This window comes from Lemur catta, chromosome 13 (genome assembly GCF_020740605.2).
Source record: "Lemur catta isolate mLemCat1 chromosome 13, mLemCat1.pri, whole genome shotgun sequence".
In the NCBI taxonomy this organism is placed as follows: domain Eukaryota; kingdom Metazoa; phylum Chordata; class Mammalia; order Primates; family Lemuridae; genus Lemur; species Lemur catta.
Window position 1 is genome coordinate 21,960,062 of NC_059140.1, and position 16,192 is coordinate 21,976,253.

General features: G+C 37.3%; 1 protein-coding gene across 2 annotated transcripts in view; it reads right to left on the reverse strand.

Moving 5' to 3' along the window:
* The window catches only part of PCCA (propionyl-CoA carboxylase subunit alpha), a 364,494-nt gene that overhangs the window by 257,644 nt on the left and 90,658 nt on the right, over positions 1-16,192 (reverse strand). For both annotated transcript variants that reach the window (XM_045567353.1, XM_045567354.1), the window contains exon 7: positions 4,162-4,293. In XM_045567353.1, coding sequence (XP_045423309.1) covers positions 4,162-4,293 — 132 coding nt within the window. The remainder of the gene's footprint in view (positions 1-4,161; positions 4,294-16,192) is intronic.

The window sequence follows — 16,192 nt, forward strand, 5'->3', positions numbered from 1 at the left end:
ACAAATGTTTAATATTATACTGGCATTTAATATTGTACTTCCTAATTGCTACGACACAGCTTGTTGCTAACTTTTTGGTTTTTATGCTTTTTTAAAATGATTTCCTTCACATTAGCCTTTTTGTTATTTGCCTCCTTCTGCTATAAAGCAAGAGGACAGTTTTTAAAATCTGGCTAATTAGGTGATAAAAACAATTACTACTTTAAATCTACACTGCATAATTTACAAAACTCATTCAAATACATGACCATACTCTGCTCTACGGTGTAAATGGATATTATTATTTCCTCTCAATGAATAATCAGAACTCAGAGACATTAAGTGAATTTCTTCCAAAACTGGCGTGCTGACAGGTATCACAACCAAATGCAGCGATATAATCATGGTGATTCCTCCCTTTGCTTCACACCTGACATTGAACAGATGACAAAACCCTATAGATTCCACTTCCACTCTCTTTCTCAAAATCACCTACTTTGAGAGGGAAGGGGAGGGGGGAAAAATCACCTACTTTGCTGCATACTTTATTTTAGGCCCCTGTCATTTCTTGCCTGGCTTAAAGGAAGAGGATCCCAATTTGTCTATCAACCTCAAGTTTTGCTCTGCTCCAATCCATTTTCCTACACAGCAAACCAAAATGAGTTTTCTAACTCTACAATTCTGTCACGTTAATTCTTCTGCATGAAACTAATCAGAGACTCCCCAAAGCCACAAGAATAGCCTCCAAAATCAGTTGCACATCATTCAAGGCCATACATATCTGGATCTTAATTTTCTCTCTAGCTCCCTCTCCCAACTATGGCCTGTCACACTGCACATCTGCAGTTTTCTAGAGCTCCCGCGGTCTCTCAGCTCTGAGCTTTTGCAATAAGATGTTTTCACTGACAATAGAGCTGTGTCTCATCATCACTCTCACTTTTTAGCTAACTCGTAAGTACTCAATGTCGGGAATCACTGAGCTATCATTTTCTTTGGTAAATCTGCAGCATCACTCTAAAAACTAGGTTACATGCTTTTCCTGTATGGAACCCATACACCCTGAGCTTAGCATTATTAAAATGTATTAAGTTGCCTGAATATTTATAGGTTTCTCCAAGGGGAATTTAAGCTCTTTGAATTAAGGGCCTGTGGCACGTTATTCTTTGCTTAAAAATAAAAAATGAGCTGGGATTCTAATTATTGTCCTCCAACATCTTCACGTACACACTTTTCACTCTGCTCTCAAGTCCTCAGAGTAAGGTAATAAAATGTTGAATAAAACTAAACTTTCTAGCACTCTGGGAGGCTGAGGCAGGAGGAATGCTTAAGCTCAGGAGTTTGAGACCAGCCTGAACAATAGTAAGACCTCATCTCTACTAAAAATAGAAAAATTAGCCGGGTGTCATGGCATGCCTGTAGTCCCAGCTACTTAGGAAGCTGAAGCAAGAGGGTTGCTTGAGCCCAGGAGTTTGAGGTTGCAGAGAGCTACAATGACGTCACTGTACTCTACCCAGGGTGACAGAGTGAGACTCTGTCTCAAAAAATAAAAAATAAAAAAACTAAACTTGTTAAAGACAAATACTTGATACCAGATGACCACTTGAGAACTATATTTTAAAACATTAGTTTCTTTCTATTAAAAAGGATGATTCAAGAACTGAATAACATAAAACAGTTCTAGAAGACCACTTAAGTCCCATACAGAATGTTTGAAAAGAGGAAAGAAAGTAGAATATAGTCACCAAGAAAAGAATTTAGCCTTAAAAATACTTAAAAATACAAACTAATTTTAAAGAACTCTATGGATTTTTAAAAAGCTAGAGTTATCTACACTATAATTAGCATATGCATTCCCCCAATGCAACACTGTTATTAATACAGTTGCTAAAACAAGATATTCCAAAATGTTGCACTATTTATTTTCATCTGCAAACCTCTATCTGCATAGATACCCTCAAAAGTAATCTTCTACCCATTAAATCTAAATTACAAAATGTGAAAAGCAGTATAGTTCCAAATGAATGTAGAGTTACTGAACAAGAACTCTAACCTAATAATTTAAAAGAAAAATACGTATATCCTCTTGAAATAAAAACAAACCAGAAATAAAACAAGTATTAAAAGTTATTTCCCACAGAAATAAAAGGACATTTCTTAAAAATCACTTTTAACTGCTTATCTGAAAACTATAACCTACAGATTCCATTGTGGCTTAACAAATTACTTCAGAAATAGGTGTTAAGGACTATGTACCATAGGTAAAGTTAACAGAGACAATGAGAATCAATCATTATTTGAGAGTGTAATACGATGTTATAAATCATCTAGTGCATACAAGGGGAAAAACTGAAAAGATAAGCAGATTTCTTTTCTTCTACTTTTCCATGTTTTCCAAATTTACTATAGAAAAGAGACTACAAATTCAAATGCAGCCTCCTGGAGAAGACAACCAAAATAACCTGTTGAACAAGCAAAACCAAGTTTATTACCTACTACAGTAAAGGATACCATCCACTTTTAGGCAATCTCATACAGTTCACTGAGATCTGTTCAAGACCCACTAATAGCCCCAGTTGAAGAACCTATTAATAGATTCAGCACCTGTAAGCTCCTCTGATGCCCACTGAGCCCTCCACTCAGAAGTCTCCCCAACCACAATGGTAAGATGAGTCTCACATTGGGTAGAGCTCCAATTTCCTTTAAAGGAAGCCTAGGAATGAGGAATCCTTTGATTTTTTGATCAGATTTGAAAACCGATCAGTAATATTGGAGGAAACCTTTGTTACTAACAAAATGTCCTCAATACTTTTTGTCCTGAGTTCGTAAGTCAAAGTTCACATGGAAGAAAACAGGCATAGGCCCAGTATGTCTTCATGCTGACTTCAGAACCCAGTGAATTCTTAAGGTTTCATCAAATCAGCATTCAAACAGGACAACATTTACCTGGGAACCCTCAATACATTCTTCTGTCTTGTTTTGTCCATAGAAGACTGGGTCTAGGAGAGATCTTCTCTCCAAATTTTAAACCAACAAGATATTACACATTGTCAGATTTGCAATTAGAAATGGCCAACCATTACGTTGGGAGCCCAAGATATGAGTTGCACAAACACATTCAATATGCCATTATGAGATTCTCATGGGTTTATCTCAGGCTAAGTCTGTGGTCTCTCTGAGTCAGATTTCTGCTCTTTAAATGCATTAAATTTGTAACTCAAATTCATGTTTTTATCTTTCTAAATGGCATCATTTCACCAAGGATAATTTAGAAGAGAGAAGAGGAAGGGGAAAACAGGAAGACCTATTAGAAGTGGGAAATAGGATGACCCTGAGAGTGACTTGAGACCACAAATCACACAGAAAGGCAGGGAGGTTTAGAAAAACTGTAAATGTTGCACAAGGTCTTTTAGAGGCTCCCACCACAATCTTTCCTATGAAAACAGGTTACTCTAATCCATTTGTGGTAGCAGAGAAAGGCTAACCCCAATGGAGACTCCCAGGATGGGCTCTTTGCTACCTTCAGGTAGTAGGCCTTGAAGTAGTTGACTCGGGCTCCCTCCTCATTCTTTTGTGAGCAGCCTTAAGCCAGAAATAGGAAGTTTTATAAGCAAGCAAAAGCTAGCTGGGAAGGAACCACATTATCAGGCTACACAACTCCATACTATACATTTTGAAAGAACCTGAAAACAGAAGCAGCATAAGACCCAGAAAAAGCTGGTGTCCTTACAGATAAAATTATTAATAGATGTTCCTACTCCAGAAATTAAATACTTCTCTTTCGATAAAGACACTTGCAGATATTATAAACAGAAGTAATAATAAAAACTAATTGTTTTATATTACCCAAGAGAATCAAGGGGAAAGAAACTATAGTAGACAACGTTCTAACAGCAAATCAAATACCCATTTACCCATTTACCCTTTTACCCTTCAACTCACAAGAAAATTTTCAGTATTAAGAGAAAAAGTATTTTATTGGTAGAGATGGTACAATATTAACCTCAATTCCTGCCATTGTTACACAAGTTCTTTCTCAGAATAAACAAACTACTCAGTCAATAGGTATCGATAACACTTCCTCACATTTCCCATGTCCAAGCTGACAACTGACACTTTTGGACCTTTAACCAAATGTGGCTTGAAAACATGTACAATAAAGTTTAGAGTAAAATAGCTTCTCACCTTGACTACCCCATCAAAGCCAGGGATTGTGTTAACCTTTGCTTTCTTAGCTAATAATTTGCTTTCAATCTTGTCACCCATGGCTTGAATAGCATGTCTGTCAGGTCCAATGAAAATGACATCTTCTGCTGCCTGTGGAGAAAAACAAGTTGAAATTTATAACAAAAACATTACAGAGCATGATATAGAGTCACAATTTTATAAAAAGAAAAACCCATATGCATATTTACTAATTATTTATATAGCAAAAACAACTTAAAAGTAAGCACTAGCACATTAAAATATATAATACTGTATTGCGTCTAGTACAAGCATGGATAGATACAAGAAACAAAGCTGACTTAAAGAAAAACAACTGAAAGTAATGAGGAACTCCTGCTTGATATTAACAATTTTCTTTGGAAAAGCAATTTCTATGACACATTTATATATAATATCCTACCACTCCATCTAAATTGTAAGTTCAACTTTTAAATCATCTTATAATCTTTGTATCCTCAATACCCTGTGGCATAGTGGCTAGTATAACACAAATATCCACATTTACCGGAAACCAACTTTATGCCAGGCTCTGAGCTAAATGTAGGAGATAACATGGATGAAGGCCACAGGATATCGACGAATTCCAGGGAACACAAACAGATCACTGATTACTCAGAGAAATAAACAAAATAGAGTACACCATGTTTACAACCTGTGACCACAAAAGATGAGCCAAGAAAACAGTGGGAATTTGACCAGGTAGAGTTATGGTTTCAATAAAAAACTACTCTGGGGCTGGGCGTGGTGGCTCACGCCTGTAATCCTAGCACTCTGGGAGGCCGAGGTGGGAGGATTGCTTGAGGCCAGGAGTTTGAGACCAGCCTGAGCAGGAGCGAGACCCCGTCTCTACTAAAAATAGAAAGAAATTATATGGACAGCTAAAAATATATGTATAGAAAATTAGCTGGGCATGGTGGCACATGCCTATAGTCCCAGCTACTCGGGAGGCTGAGGCAGGAGGATTGCTTGAGCCCAGGAGTTTGAGGTTGCTATGAGCTAGGCTGACGCCACGGCACTCTAGCCTGGGCAACAGAGTGAGACTCTGTCTCAAAAATAAATAAATAAATAACTACTCTGTACAAAAAACATTTAGTTTCCTGACAGTGGATCTCCCTCTCTGTGTTTTTTGTCATTCTAATAAACAAAATGCTAATAAGGTAAAAAGAATTAGAAACAGAACAAAATACGATGCAGTTAGCTCCATCACTGGGCATGGTCTAGAAAAGTAAGGGAGGAGGCTGCTGAGATAAAGAATGAGGCATTACGTGAAGATCTGAAGTTAAACATAAAGGAATAGCCAGAACTGTATGCTGGGCAGCAGCAAAGTAAGGTGCCTAACTCTTGATTCTCCTATGACCTTTGGGGAGAGTTGTTATAAACAATAAATCATGTATCTGTATATAATTTTTACATCACCTATTCCACCTGTTAGCATTGCTGCCTGCAAAGAACCTTGGCTTGGGAAAGGAGCTTTGTTCTCCTGATGACCAGAACAGCTATGGCAGTGTGTCACTTGGACTGCTCTCTCCTGGCCATTATGGACTGGGAGGATTAAATCCACCCAGAGCAGGAAGTGGAAATAGAACTGGGAATGAGCAAAGCCCATATATGAGGAGATAAATGCTTGGGAGATGAGATAATGATTTCAACTTTGCACAAGCTGAGTTGAGAGGCCTGTGGAATGGTCAAGTACTCATGTTCAGGAGGCAGATAGACGTTATAAGACAAGTTCAGGATGAGATACAGATATTTAAAGGCTTCCAATATAGAAGGAAATTAAAAGTTAAGGATTCAATGTGTAGTAAAGTCAATGTCTTTAAATCTAAATGTATACTTTCCCTTCTGCCCAAAAGCAAGACAGAAGGGAAATTTTACTACTAGGACAATTCCCAGGGTTGTATAAAAAAAAAATAGATAGATAGATAGATAGATAGATAGATAGATAGATAGATAGATAGATAGATAAAGATAAAGAAAGAAAAAAAAGAGAAAAAGAAGGGAAATTTTAGACCCTGAGTCTAAAGATTCTGTTTCTTTGAGTGACAATGTGGATAACAGCTGCCTTGCAAGTTTGATTGAAAAGTTAAATAAAATAATGTAGCGGAGGAAAATTATATTTTCCGTCTACACTTGTAAGTTTATAGCTGGGGCACCTATTAAAAAAGACAGATTAACAAAAGAGAAGCATACCAATTTATTTAATATAAGTTTTACATGACATAGGAGCCTGCATAAAGAAATGAAAAACCAAAGAAACAGTTAAACTTGAGTGTTTTTTATATAGGTTTGCTGAAGAGTGGCCAGTCATGAAGAAATGAGGGAGCTAAGAGTATGTGTAAGTGTAGTAAACTGGGGGAAACTTGGTATGGACTGTTTGTTCAGATTCCTCTCTGTGTCCTTTAGTCTTGGAGATAAAGATGCTCCTTTCTTCCCAATACAGGAACAGCAACTCTCACAGAAAGGCCTTAGTACCCGTTTCAGGGGAAGTTCAAAAAATCCTTCCTGGGTGTTATGACCTGCTTCAGATAAGAATAGTAGGGGAAGGTCTGAGACATTTCTACTTTTGCTGTTTTCTCCAATTCCTTAAACTTAAAATATTCAATATGCCAAGGTGCCATATTTTGGAGTAGCATGTACAGAACTCAATCAATAATAACATAAAGCACAACTCTTAGTTTTTGTCTGCTATCCAGAAGTCTTAATAAAAAGAGAATACAAGAATAAGAAGACAGGACCACAAGACCCCAATATATATCGTGTAGGAACCCAAACACCTACAATTTATCAGTGCTAAAAGAGGCAGAATGCTAGGCAAGAAACCTCTTCAGCCATAACACTGATATGTAAAGTATCCCTCTATCAAATGTCTGCATCTAGTTTCAATAGAACCTATTTTCATGAAAAAAATTGTATGCAAAACCCCAAAAACGTAAAACCCTTGAAAAGTGGAGCTGCTCTGTGTGAGGAGATAATGGTGGCAGGCCTATGCCTCCACATACTCCTTCTTCAGCTTGATAAACTAATCATTTTGAACCAGGACAATAATCATATTCATTTCTCTTTATCCCAAACCTGCAACCACCAAACACTAAGTAAAGGCAAAAGGAAACAATCATGCTTCAACTATCAATTGTCTTTCCATAGTCTCATCTTACATGCTAAGATGGAAGAATGTTATTATAAATGCTGTTTTAAAAAGCACTATGCCAGGCAGATGTAATCAAGTAATCAGAATACCCATACAGACAAAGAGTTGAAGAAATAACATAAAGGAGAACATCCAAAATACATTATGATTATACAGTAAGACTTCTGATTAACAGAAGCCCAACGACCTGGACCACTGAGTAACCAGATTTTTCTCATGCATTCTAATTTCAAGAAAATTACTCATCCAAAAATGCAAAATTGTCAGGAAAAAAAGCTCACATCAAGGATTTAGTGACTATTTTTTTGTCCCATCCAACACAAAAGAAAATAGCCAGTAGTCTGCTAGATAACTACTCAAACAAATGAGCTAACTTTCTTTTCATCAATATGTTTTGGAAGCACTCTCTAGGTTCGCCTTTAAATGTAACTAAAGCAAAGTGAGAAAGCAGCACCCTAGGCTCCTGACTCCCAGAATTCTGTCATCAAAAAGCAAGAACGGGGTCAGGATAAGACAGTATGATAACTGCAAAGTGATTGAGCATGTTTCAAAAGTTTTGAGTTCTTGACAAGAGTCAGTTGCGTGATTTAGAACGTGAGGTCAGATTTTATTTACCTTTTGATACTCTTCTGTTAACCCTGTATCTTTCATTACCCATCTAATTATCGGTTTCCCTTAATCACTAATAAATCTTTTCGATATGCCATAGCAATAAAACTTCTTTCTAAAAATATGCTTTTTAAGGTCCTTTTAAATTTATCGTGGATGATAAATATAATCCCTGAATGCAGATAAATGTTTTATGGTCATGAAAAAAGTGGGCATTTTTCTATCGTTATTGGAAAATATTTTAATAGTGATTCATAAAAAAGAAATTATGAGCTGGGCGCGGTGGCGGACACCTGTAGTCCCAGCTATTCCAGAGGCTGAGGCAAGAGGATCGCTTGAGTCCAGGAGTTTGAGGCTGCAGCAAGCTATGATCCCGCCTATGAATAGCCAGTGCACTCTAACCTGGGCAATATAGCCAGACCTTGTCTGTTAAAAGAAAGAAAAATTATGAAAAGCTAAAATCACTGCTGTAAGATTCCATTCATTTCCTAAGTTCTGTGGTTTTACAACTCTGGAAAAAATTTGATAGAAAAACAGGGGAAAGGGCTAAGTTTGAGCAGCAGTTAGGGAAGTAATGAGATTTCATTTACATCAGGCTTTATGTTGGAAATGAAGGGTGAAAGAATTGTTACCTGCAAAAATTAAAACGTATAATACGTATTTCATCCTTAGAAATACCACAAGATAGTAAACTGCTATATTATGAATTCATATTTTTAAAATGTATACACATCAGTTTTACCAAGAGTTGCTACTTGGATAATTATAAAACCAGGGTCAGACAAGAGAGAACCATGAAAAAAACTGCTGAATTGCCCAAAAGACTCAGATTCTGGTTTTCAATATTATATTATTCCCTGCTAAAAGCAAAAAGAATCTCTGACAGAAAAGCCCAGTTCCAGGATTGGTGCAGGGAAATTAGTACATGACATAAACTGAGTCAGCAAGAAAGCTTTCAAAAATTAATATAGCTATGTCAAAAGCATAGAGTAGCAGATAGAAAGTGGTACCCACTGAATATAGTGATGAACATCAAATAGATATGAACATCAAAAAGAATAACGGGGACAAGGCGAATTCATCTTTTCAAGACCTCAGAATAAACCTTTTTCTACTTTGTCTATTCAAGTATGTGAACTTCTTGGACATGTGTTACTGATTTTAAAATACACGGCTCTTTAAAAAGCAATATAGAGGGAAACTAATTTTATACATGAAACTAAGCAAAATAAAAATATCAAGGTAAAAATCCGATACAACGTTTGAGTTTTGTTTTGGGGGGTTTTTTTTGGTTTTTTTTTTAGAGATGGGGTCTCATTTGTCACCCAGGCTGGAATACAGTGGTACAATCATAGTTAAGTGCAGCCTCAAACTCCTGAGCTCAAGTGATCCTCCCACCTCAGCCTCCCAGGTAGCTGGCATTACAGCTGCAAATCAATACAATGTTTTTGTAAAGGAAAAGACAAGACCAGAATAATACCTACACAGGGGGAAAAAAAGCACAAGAGAAAGACATACCAACACAATAGATTGAAACTATTGCCTACTATTTAAAAACAAGCTAAAAGATATTTTTAAATGATATGAAACATGAAATAGCATAAATCAGAATTAGAAAAGCTCAGAAATGAGATGACAGAACTCAGGATACTACTAGAAATGAAAAAGAAAATCATTTCAGAAATGATGACTAAACTAGAAGGAACTAAGGAACAGAACTCAGGATACCACTAGAAATGAAAAAGAAAATCATTTCAGAAATGATGACTAAACTAGAAGGAACATAAGAGTGAATAAAGAAAATAGATGATGCCTTATGGGAAAACGAAAAGATATTTTTAAATTTTAATATCAAAAATGAATTAAAAATACAAGAGAAAATGCAAATATTGAAGATAAAGAACATCCAACATATGGATAATAGGAATCCGTGAAGAAAACCAAGGCAAAAAAAAAAAATACTAAAAACTATAACTCAAGAAATTTACTTGAATTAAAATATGTATTAAAAGACTATACTGCAACATACTTGAGAAATTCAACCCAAAATGACCAGCACATCAAGATACATTATAGCAATACTATTTAAGAATATGGGAAAGGGGCCAGGCGCGGTGGCTCACGCCTGTAATCCTAGCACTCTGGGAGGCCGAGGCGGGTGGATTGCTCAAGGTCAGGAGTTCAAGACCAGCCTGAGCAAGAGTGAGACCCCCCTCTCTACTAAAAATATAAAGAAATTATCTGGCCAACTAAAATATATATAGAAAAAATAAGCCAGGCATGGTGGCACATGCCTGTAGTCCCAGCTACTCGGGAGGTTGAGGCAGTAGGATTGCTTAAGCCCAGGAGTTTGAGGTTGTTGTGAGCTAGGCTGACGCCACGGCACTCACTCTAGCCAGGGCAACAAAGTGACACTCTGTCTCAAAAAAAAAAAAAAAAGAATATGGGAAAGGAAAAAAAAGAATATGTAACATACAAAAGAGAAATTTCAATTATCATCAGACTTTGACAGCAAATACTTATGCCAAAAGAAAATGGAATAACTTACTTCTTTGAGTAAGACTCAAGGAAAGAAAGTATGAGTTGAGAATTTTTTTTTTTTTTAATAGGGACAAGGTCTTGCTGTGTTGCCTGGGGTACAGTGCAGTGGTATAATCATACATAGCTGACTGCACCCTCAAACTCCTGGGCTCAGGCTATCCTTCTGCCCTGCCTTGCAAGTAGCTAAGACTACAAGCATGTACGACCACACTGGCTAATTTTTTCTATTTTTTTGTATAGAGAGGGTCTCACTTGTTGCTCAGGCTGGTCTCGAACTACCAGCCTCAAGTGATCCTCCCACCTCAGCCTCCCAAAGTGCTGGGACTATAGGCATGAGCCAGGGCACCCAGCTTCCAAATAGCTTTAAAAGAAACTGAAGTTATTTTGAAAAGATGGTTAATTAAAGGCCTGGAGCAGAAAACATAAAACATGAGCCTAGATATAATATCTTGTCGGACCAGACAGCAAGGAGGCTATCCAAGAGACTGAGGTCAAGTCAAAAATACTCATGAGCCAATTTAAGCCCCACTGGCTAAAAAAGGACCATGTGAGTTCCACTAAAACGTCATCAGATTGAAACCTATAAAATAAGTTTAAGTCTATGACTTCATGGCAATGTTTTTTTAAAGAATTGGTTAACTTTGAAGGATAAGGAACCAATTTATTACCTCAAAAACTACCAAATAAATGTAAAGAATTAAGCATTTATCTTGCTTTTGCTATATGAATTGTACCACTGGGTAACCAAACAGTAAATGAGGGGAAGGGACTCTTTATAAATATTTTCCAATTAACTAATGAAAAAGTTAAAATTAAAATACCAAATTTCACAATCCAATGAATTACTAGATATGAGCGGTAAGCATCAATGGCTGCTTATATCTTAAAAAGAACTGAGATGACATTATGTGCCTCCTACAGTCTTGGCCAAAGGGATCAAACCTGAGTCTGATCCCATCTTTGAAATCAAGTCCAATTTGTAGGAAATGACAAGAATGGAGGAAACCATTGATCTGCACCATCATTATACAATCCGCAAGTTCAAGACTGAAGGGAAACTCTACAGATCAGCCATCCAAGTGCCTCAAGAGATAAACTGTAAAGCAAAAGAAGGTCCAATGGAAATGGACAAGGACAGATTTAAAAGACAATCAAATTTAAAAATAAATGAACAAGATAAATCATGGTGTTTAGGGTTGCACATCTGGGGAAAAAAATATTTTAAAATGCAAGGAAATGATTACTATAAAAGCCAAAGTAATGGATATGTTTAGAGAGAGGATGGAGGTTAGGATTGGTATGGGTCACATGGTCAAGCCTTCTAGTATTAAGGGTCTGTGTCTAGGCCTATGTAATAATTCAAAGTTTGCCCTATAATACTTTATTAAGCCATACATTTGTTTTATGTGGTTTTCTGTATCTTTCTTTTATTTTACAATAAAAATCTTAAAAACAATTTCAGAGTAGCCACCAGCTTATAGGAGTGAAATCAACACCTGGACTGGAGCAGCTGCAGCAGCACCCACGGCCAGTGAGAGGTTTCCCAGGCCTGTTTGCCAGCCTCTTTTAGGGACTTTTTGGCTTTAAAAAATAGTGTGTGGGGGCCAGGCGCGGTGACTCACACCTGTAACCCTAGCACTCTGGGAGGCCGAGGCGGGTGGATTGCTCGAGGTCAGGAGTTTGAGACCAGCCTCAGCAAGACCGAGACCCTGTCTCTATTAAAAATAGAAAGAAATTATCTGGACAACTAAAATATATATATATAGAAAAAATTAGCTGGGCATGGTGGCGCATGCCTGTAGTCCCAGCTACCCGGGAGGCTGAGGCAGTAGGATTGCTTAAGCCCAGGAGTTTGAGGTTGCTGTGAGCTAGGCTGATGCCACGGCACTCACTCTAGCCTGGGAAACACAGCGAGACTCTGTCTCAAAAAAAAAAAAAAAATAGTGTGTGTGTGTGTGTTTTTTTTAAGTACATTCTCATGTTTGACTGAGATGCTTCAGTGAAGACAAACTGAAGCATGGAAAAATGTTTACTTCCACTAAAGGTTAAATATGGAAACTGTAAAGTACAAAAACATTGGTTTCACTGGCTTGGACCTGGACAGCCAGAACAGGACCCAGCCTCCACAGCATCACTACTTCCAAAACACTCAAATTTTGCTCTTTATATGAACTAGGCCCAAGAAGACCACACACTCAGGGATTCCATCTTACTAGTGTTTGCAAATAAAATGTAAGGGGAACATTTAAACACAGTGAAGTGAGAAATATTCCTAGTGTCATCTTTGTGATCATGAGTAAGCACCAGTCCACTGTGTAAGGATGAGCATCACTGGTATTCAACACTGTCCTGGAGGTCCTGCATCTGGGCAATGTGACAACGCATGATGAGAGGAAACCAGAATATGAATGCTAATCATTTTCCCCAACATGACTGTGGGGCATCAAAGAAGGGAGGAGCAGAAAACCTGGAAAAGGGTGCCCTCAGCTCCAACCCATGACATCTACAGGAGTCATTTTCTATAACTGCTATCAGCTCACTATCAATTAAGAATCTAATTTATATGGTTCATTAGGATAAGAACCTAAAGGAATTTGACTGTTAATGGAAGATAGGTAGTGGAAGGGGGAAACGTTTCTATTATTTTAAAATTCTAAATGCAAACTTATAAACCAATACAATTTTTTAATTCGTTTGGGATGCTAATTACAAGTTCAACTGAAATCCACGGACATACTTACAAACTGTATTGAATTTATGATATACTGTGTATACTGTGACTTAGTTTAACCAAAGGAACCTGTGTCTTTCTCTTTCAATATTACTGGGTTATATTTCATTTAGTCTAATGCATATTCTGTATTGAGTATCTACTTGGCACAATGCACTCAAGTAATACTATTACTTCCAGATGATAGCCATGTACAGTATACAGTCAAGGAAAGAGAAGAGCCGTAACTTTCCCCACTGGAATTATTGGCAGAAGTCAAGTTTCCTAGTTAGGTATATTTTAAGGAATACAGTTAAATATAAAGCCTTGTTTCTCATGCATAGGTGGGGAGTAGGCATTACAGGAATAGAACACTTTTTATTTCTAATATTTGGCAGTGGGATGATTTCCACTTCCATTAGCTAATATTAAGTCAGAAAGTTTTTAAATTATTTTTATTAAATGTTTTGGGTTTTCTCACAAAGGTACTTGTGGCAAACAAGAGGTTTTTAGTACTTATTACTTTAACAAATACCATTTAAACAAAACTGTAAATTTCTGAGTATCTTTGTACTTTCTCAGTAAGCTTTTCAAACTTATGGAGAAAATATTATACTTTTTAAAGTCTGAATTACAATATTGCATATTAATTTTGGGAATGTTCTTTCCATTCCTAGAAGAGTGAAGTTTGTTAGTATTTGCAATTTCTTTTATGCATATCTGATTTCTTTTTATTTCTGTGTAATCAGCACTGATATCTACTTCCAGGGTCTCAATGATTGTAAAGAAGAAAGAGACTGGACAGTTAAGTTTCAACATTCTATACTCTTTGTGCAGATCAGGATCCTAAAAAGAGATAAGTTAACATAAACCAGATAAGTTATTAACCTTTTTTCTCTTCCAGAAATGTAGATGCAATAACATTTCAAGGTGAAAGACCCATTCTAATTTCCTAACATTTAAGAATGCAGGCCGGGCCTGGTGGCTCACGCCTGTAATCCGAGGCCGAGGCGGGTGGATCGCTCGAGGTCAGGAGTTCGAGACCAGCCTGAGCAAGAGCGAGACCTTGTCTCTACTAAAAATAGAAAGAAATTATCTGGCCAACAAAAATACATATAGAAAAAATTACCCGGGCGTGGTGGCGCATGCCTGTAGTCCCAGCTACTCGGGAGGCGGAGGCAGGAGGATCGCTTGAGCCCAGGAGTTTGAGGTTGCTGTGAGCTAGGCTGATGCCATGGCACTCACTCTAGCCAGGGCAACAAAGCGACACTCTGTCTCAAAAAAAAAAAAAAAAAAAAGAATGCAAATGAAGTATTTTGTCTTCTCTATGCCTGGAGGTATTCTGTGAGAAAATAGAAAGATGTTTCTAAGATTAGTTCCACAGATTTCCTTTATCATGTAAAATCTTAGACTGCTTGCGGTAGCAAGAATCAAAGAAAAGCAATATAGAGGATATCCAGAGAAAATTCAGTAACTTGTTTAGCACTAACACTAAGAAAATTGGAGTTAACAAAAACATCAGGCAGTGGGATGAATTTTAGCCTCCTTCTTTTAAAGAAACTCTAGTTTTAATATTAAAACATTAAAGAAAATACACTGCCAAATATTGATAATCAGGTATAACACTAAATTCCCTTAGATGAAATTGCTACCTTGCATATTCAAGATTTTTTTTTTTCTTTATAATAGTGATAATGTTTGTGGCCTCCGAGAGGAGGTTGTTCTTGGTGATTGTTGGGAGAAAAGAATTTCAGGATGCACCATTTAAGCCAAGCAAGTGACAGCTTTTTATTAAAAGCAAAAGTACACTCTCAGAAGAGGAAGCGCGGGAGGTGGGGGCAGGGTTGAAAGAAAGCAGCTGCACTGGGAAGAAGTGGTTTTTGGTCTTTTGAAGTCTAACTGAGAGGAGGAATAGTCAAGGCTAAGGGTTGGCTTTTACTAGAATTTGGGTAGTAATTCCTAGAATTGGGTTCCCTCCCATATTCATAGTTTATATGGTTGTTTCAGAACTGTCACGGTGAGTTCAAGGGTGGAGAAATTTTAACACTACAATGTAAATGACATAATTAGCCAAAGTTCAAGTAAGATGGCAGAGATAGCTGACAAGCTGGTCAAAGCTGGTTCTTGTCTGCAGTTATGAGCCCCTCTAGTTAGCTTCTGCTTGAGGGCTGTTTACTTTAACACCTGCACCCAATCTTTAAGCCCCTGCATCCAGTCTCAGCCTTGTCTCCTAGTCTCTTACTCTAACAATAATGCTTTAAGTAAAAATACCAACTCAAATTTGAAAGTTCTTCTTTTAGATGTAACTTTTAAGAAAATAGGGTTAGAAGGTAAGAAGTTTGACATTTAAATTTAATACGTATTGCTAAGGCTGTGGTCCCCAACCCACAGGCTGCGGACTATACTGGTCCCCAGCCTGTTAGGGACCTGCCACAGAGCTCCACCCCCCCCCACCCTCATCTGTAGAAAAACTGTCTTCCATGAAACTTAGAAACAGGGGATGGGGCAGCACAGCAGCAGGTGAGTGGCCAATGAGCAAGCTTCACCACTCCCCATTGCTCACATCACCACCTGAGCTCCACCTCCCCCACCATTCATAGAATAACTGTCTTCCATGAAACTGGTCACTGGTGCAAAGAAGGTTGGGGACCACTGTGCTAAGGCACTCCTAAGGAAAACTCATGATAGGAATTATTTAATTTTGAAGTTGTAATTTCTTTTATATCTCATATAAAATAATTTTATTTTATATGTCTACAATTTGGATATTAAAAATGAGCTGTTTTCATTTCTCCCTGATCCAATTCTTTTTATTGTTTCATGAATACTGAAAGTAATTGGTACCTCTTTGGTTGGAAAATAATATTTTTCCAGCTCAACTTTGGAATATAACTCAAATTAACTATGAATTTAGATTAGCAATTTTATAGTTTAAGCAAAAAAATGAGGACTTGATAACACTTCAATCAGCATGAAGGGAT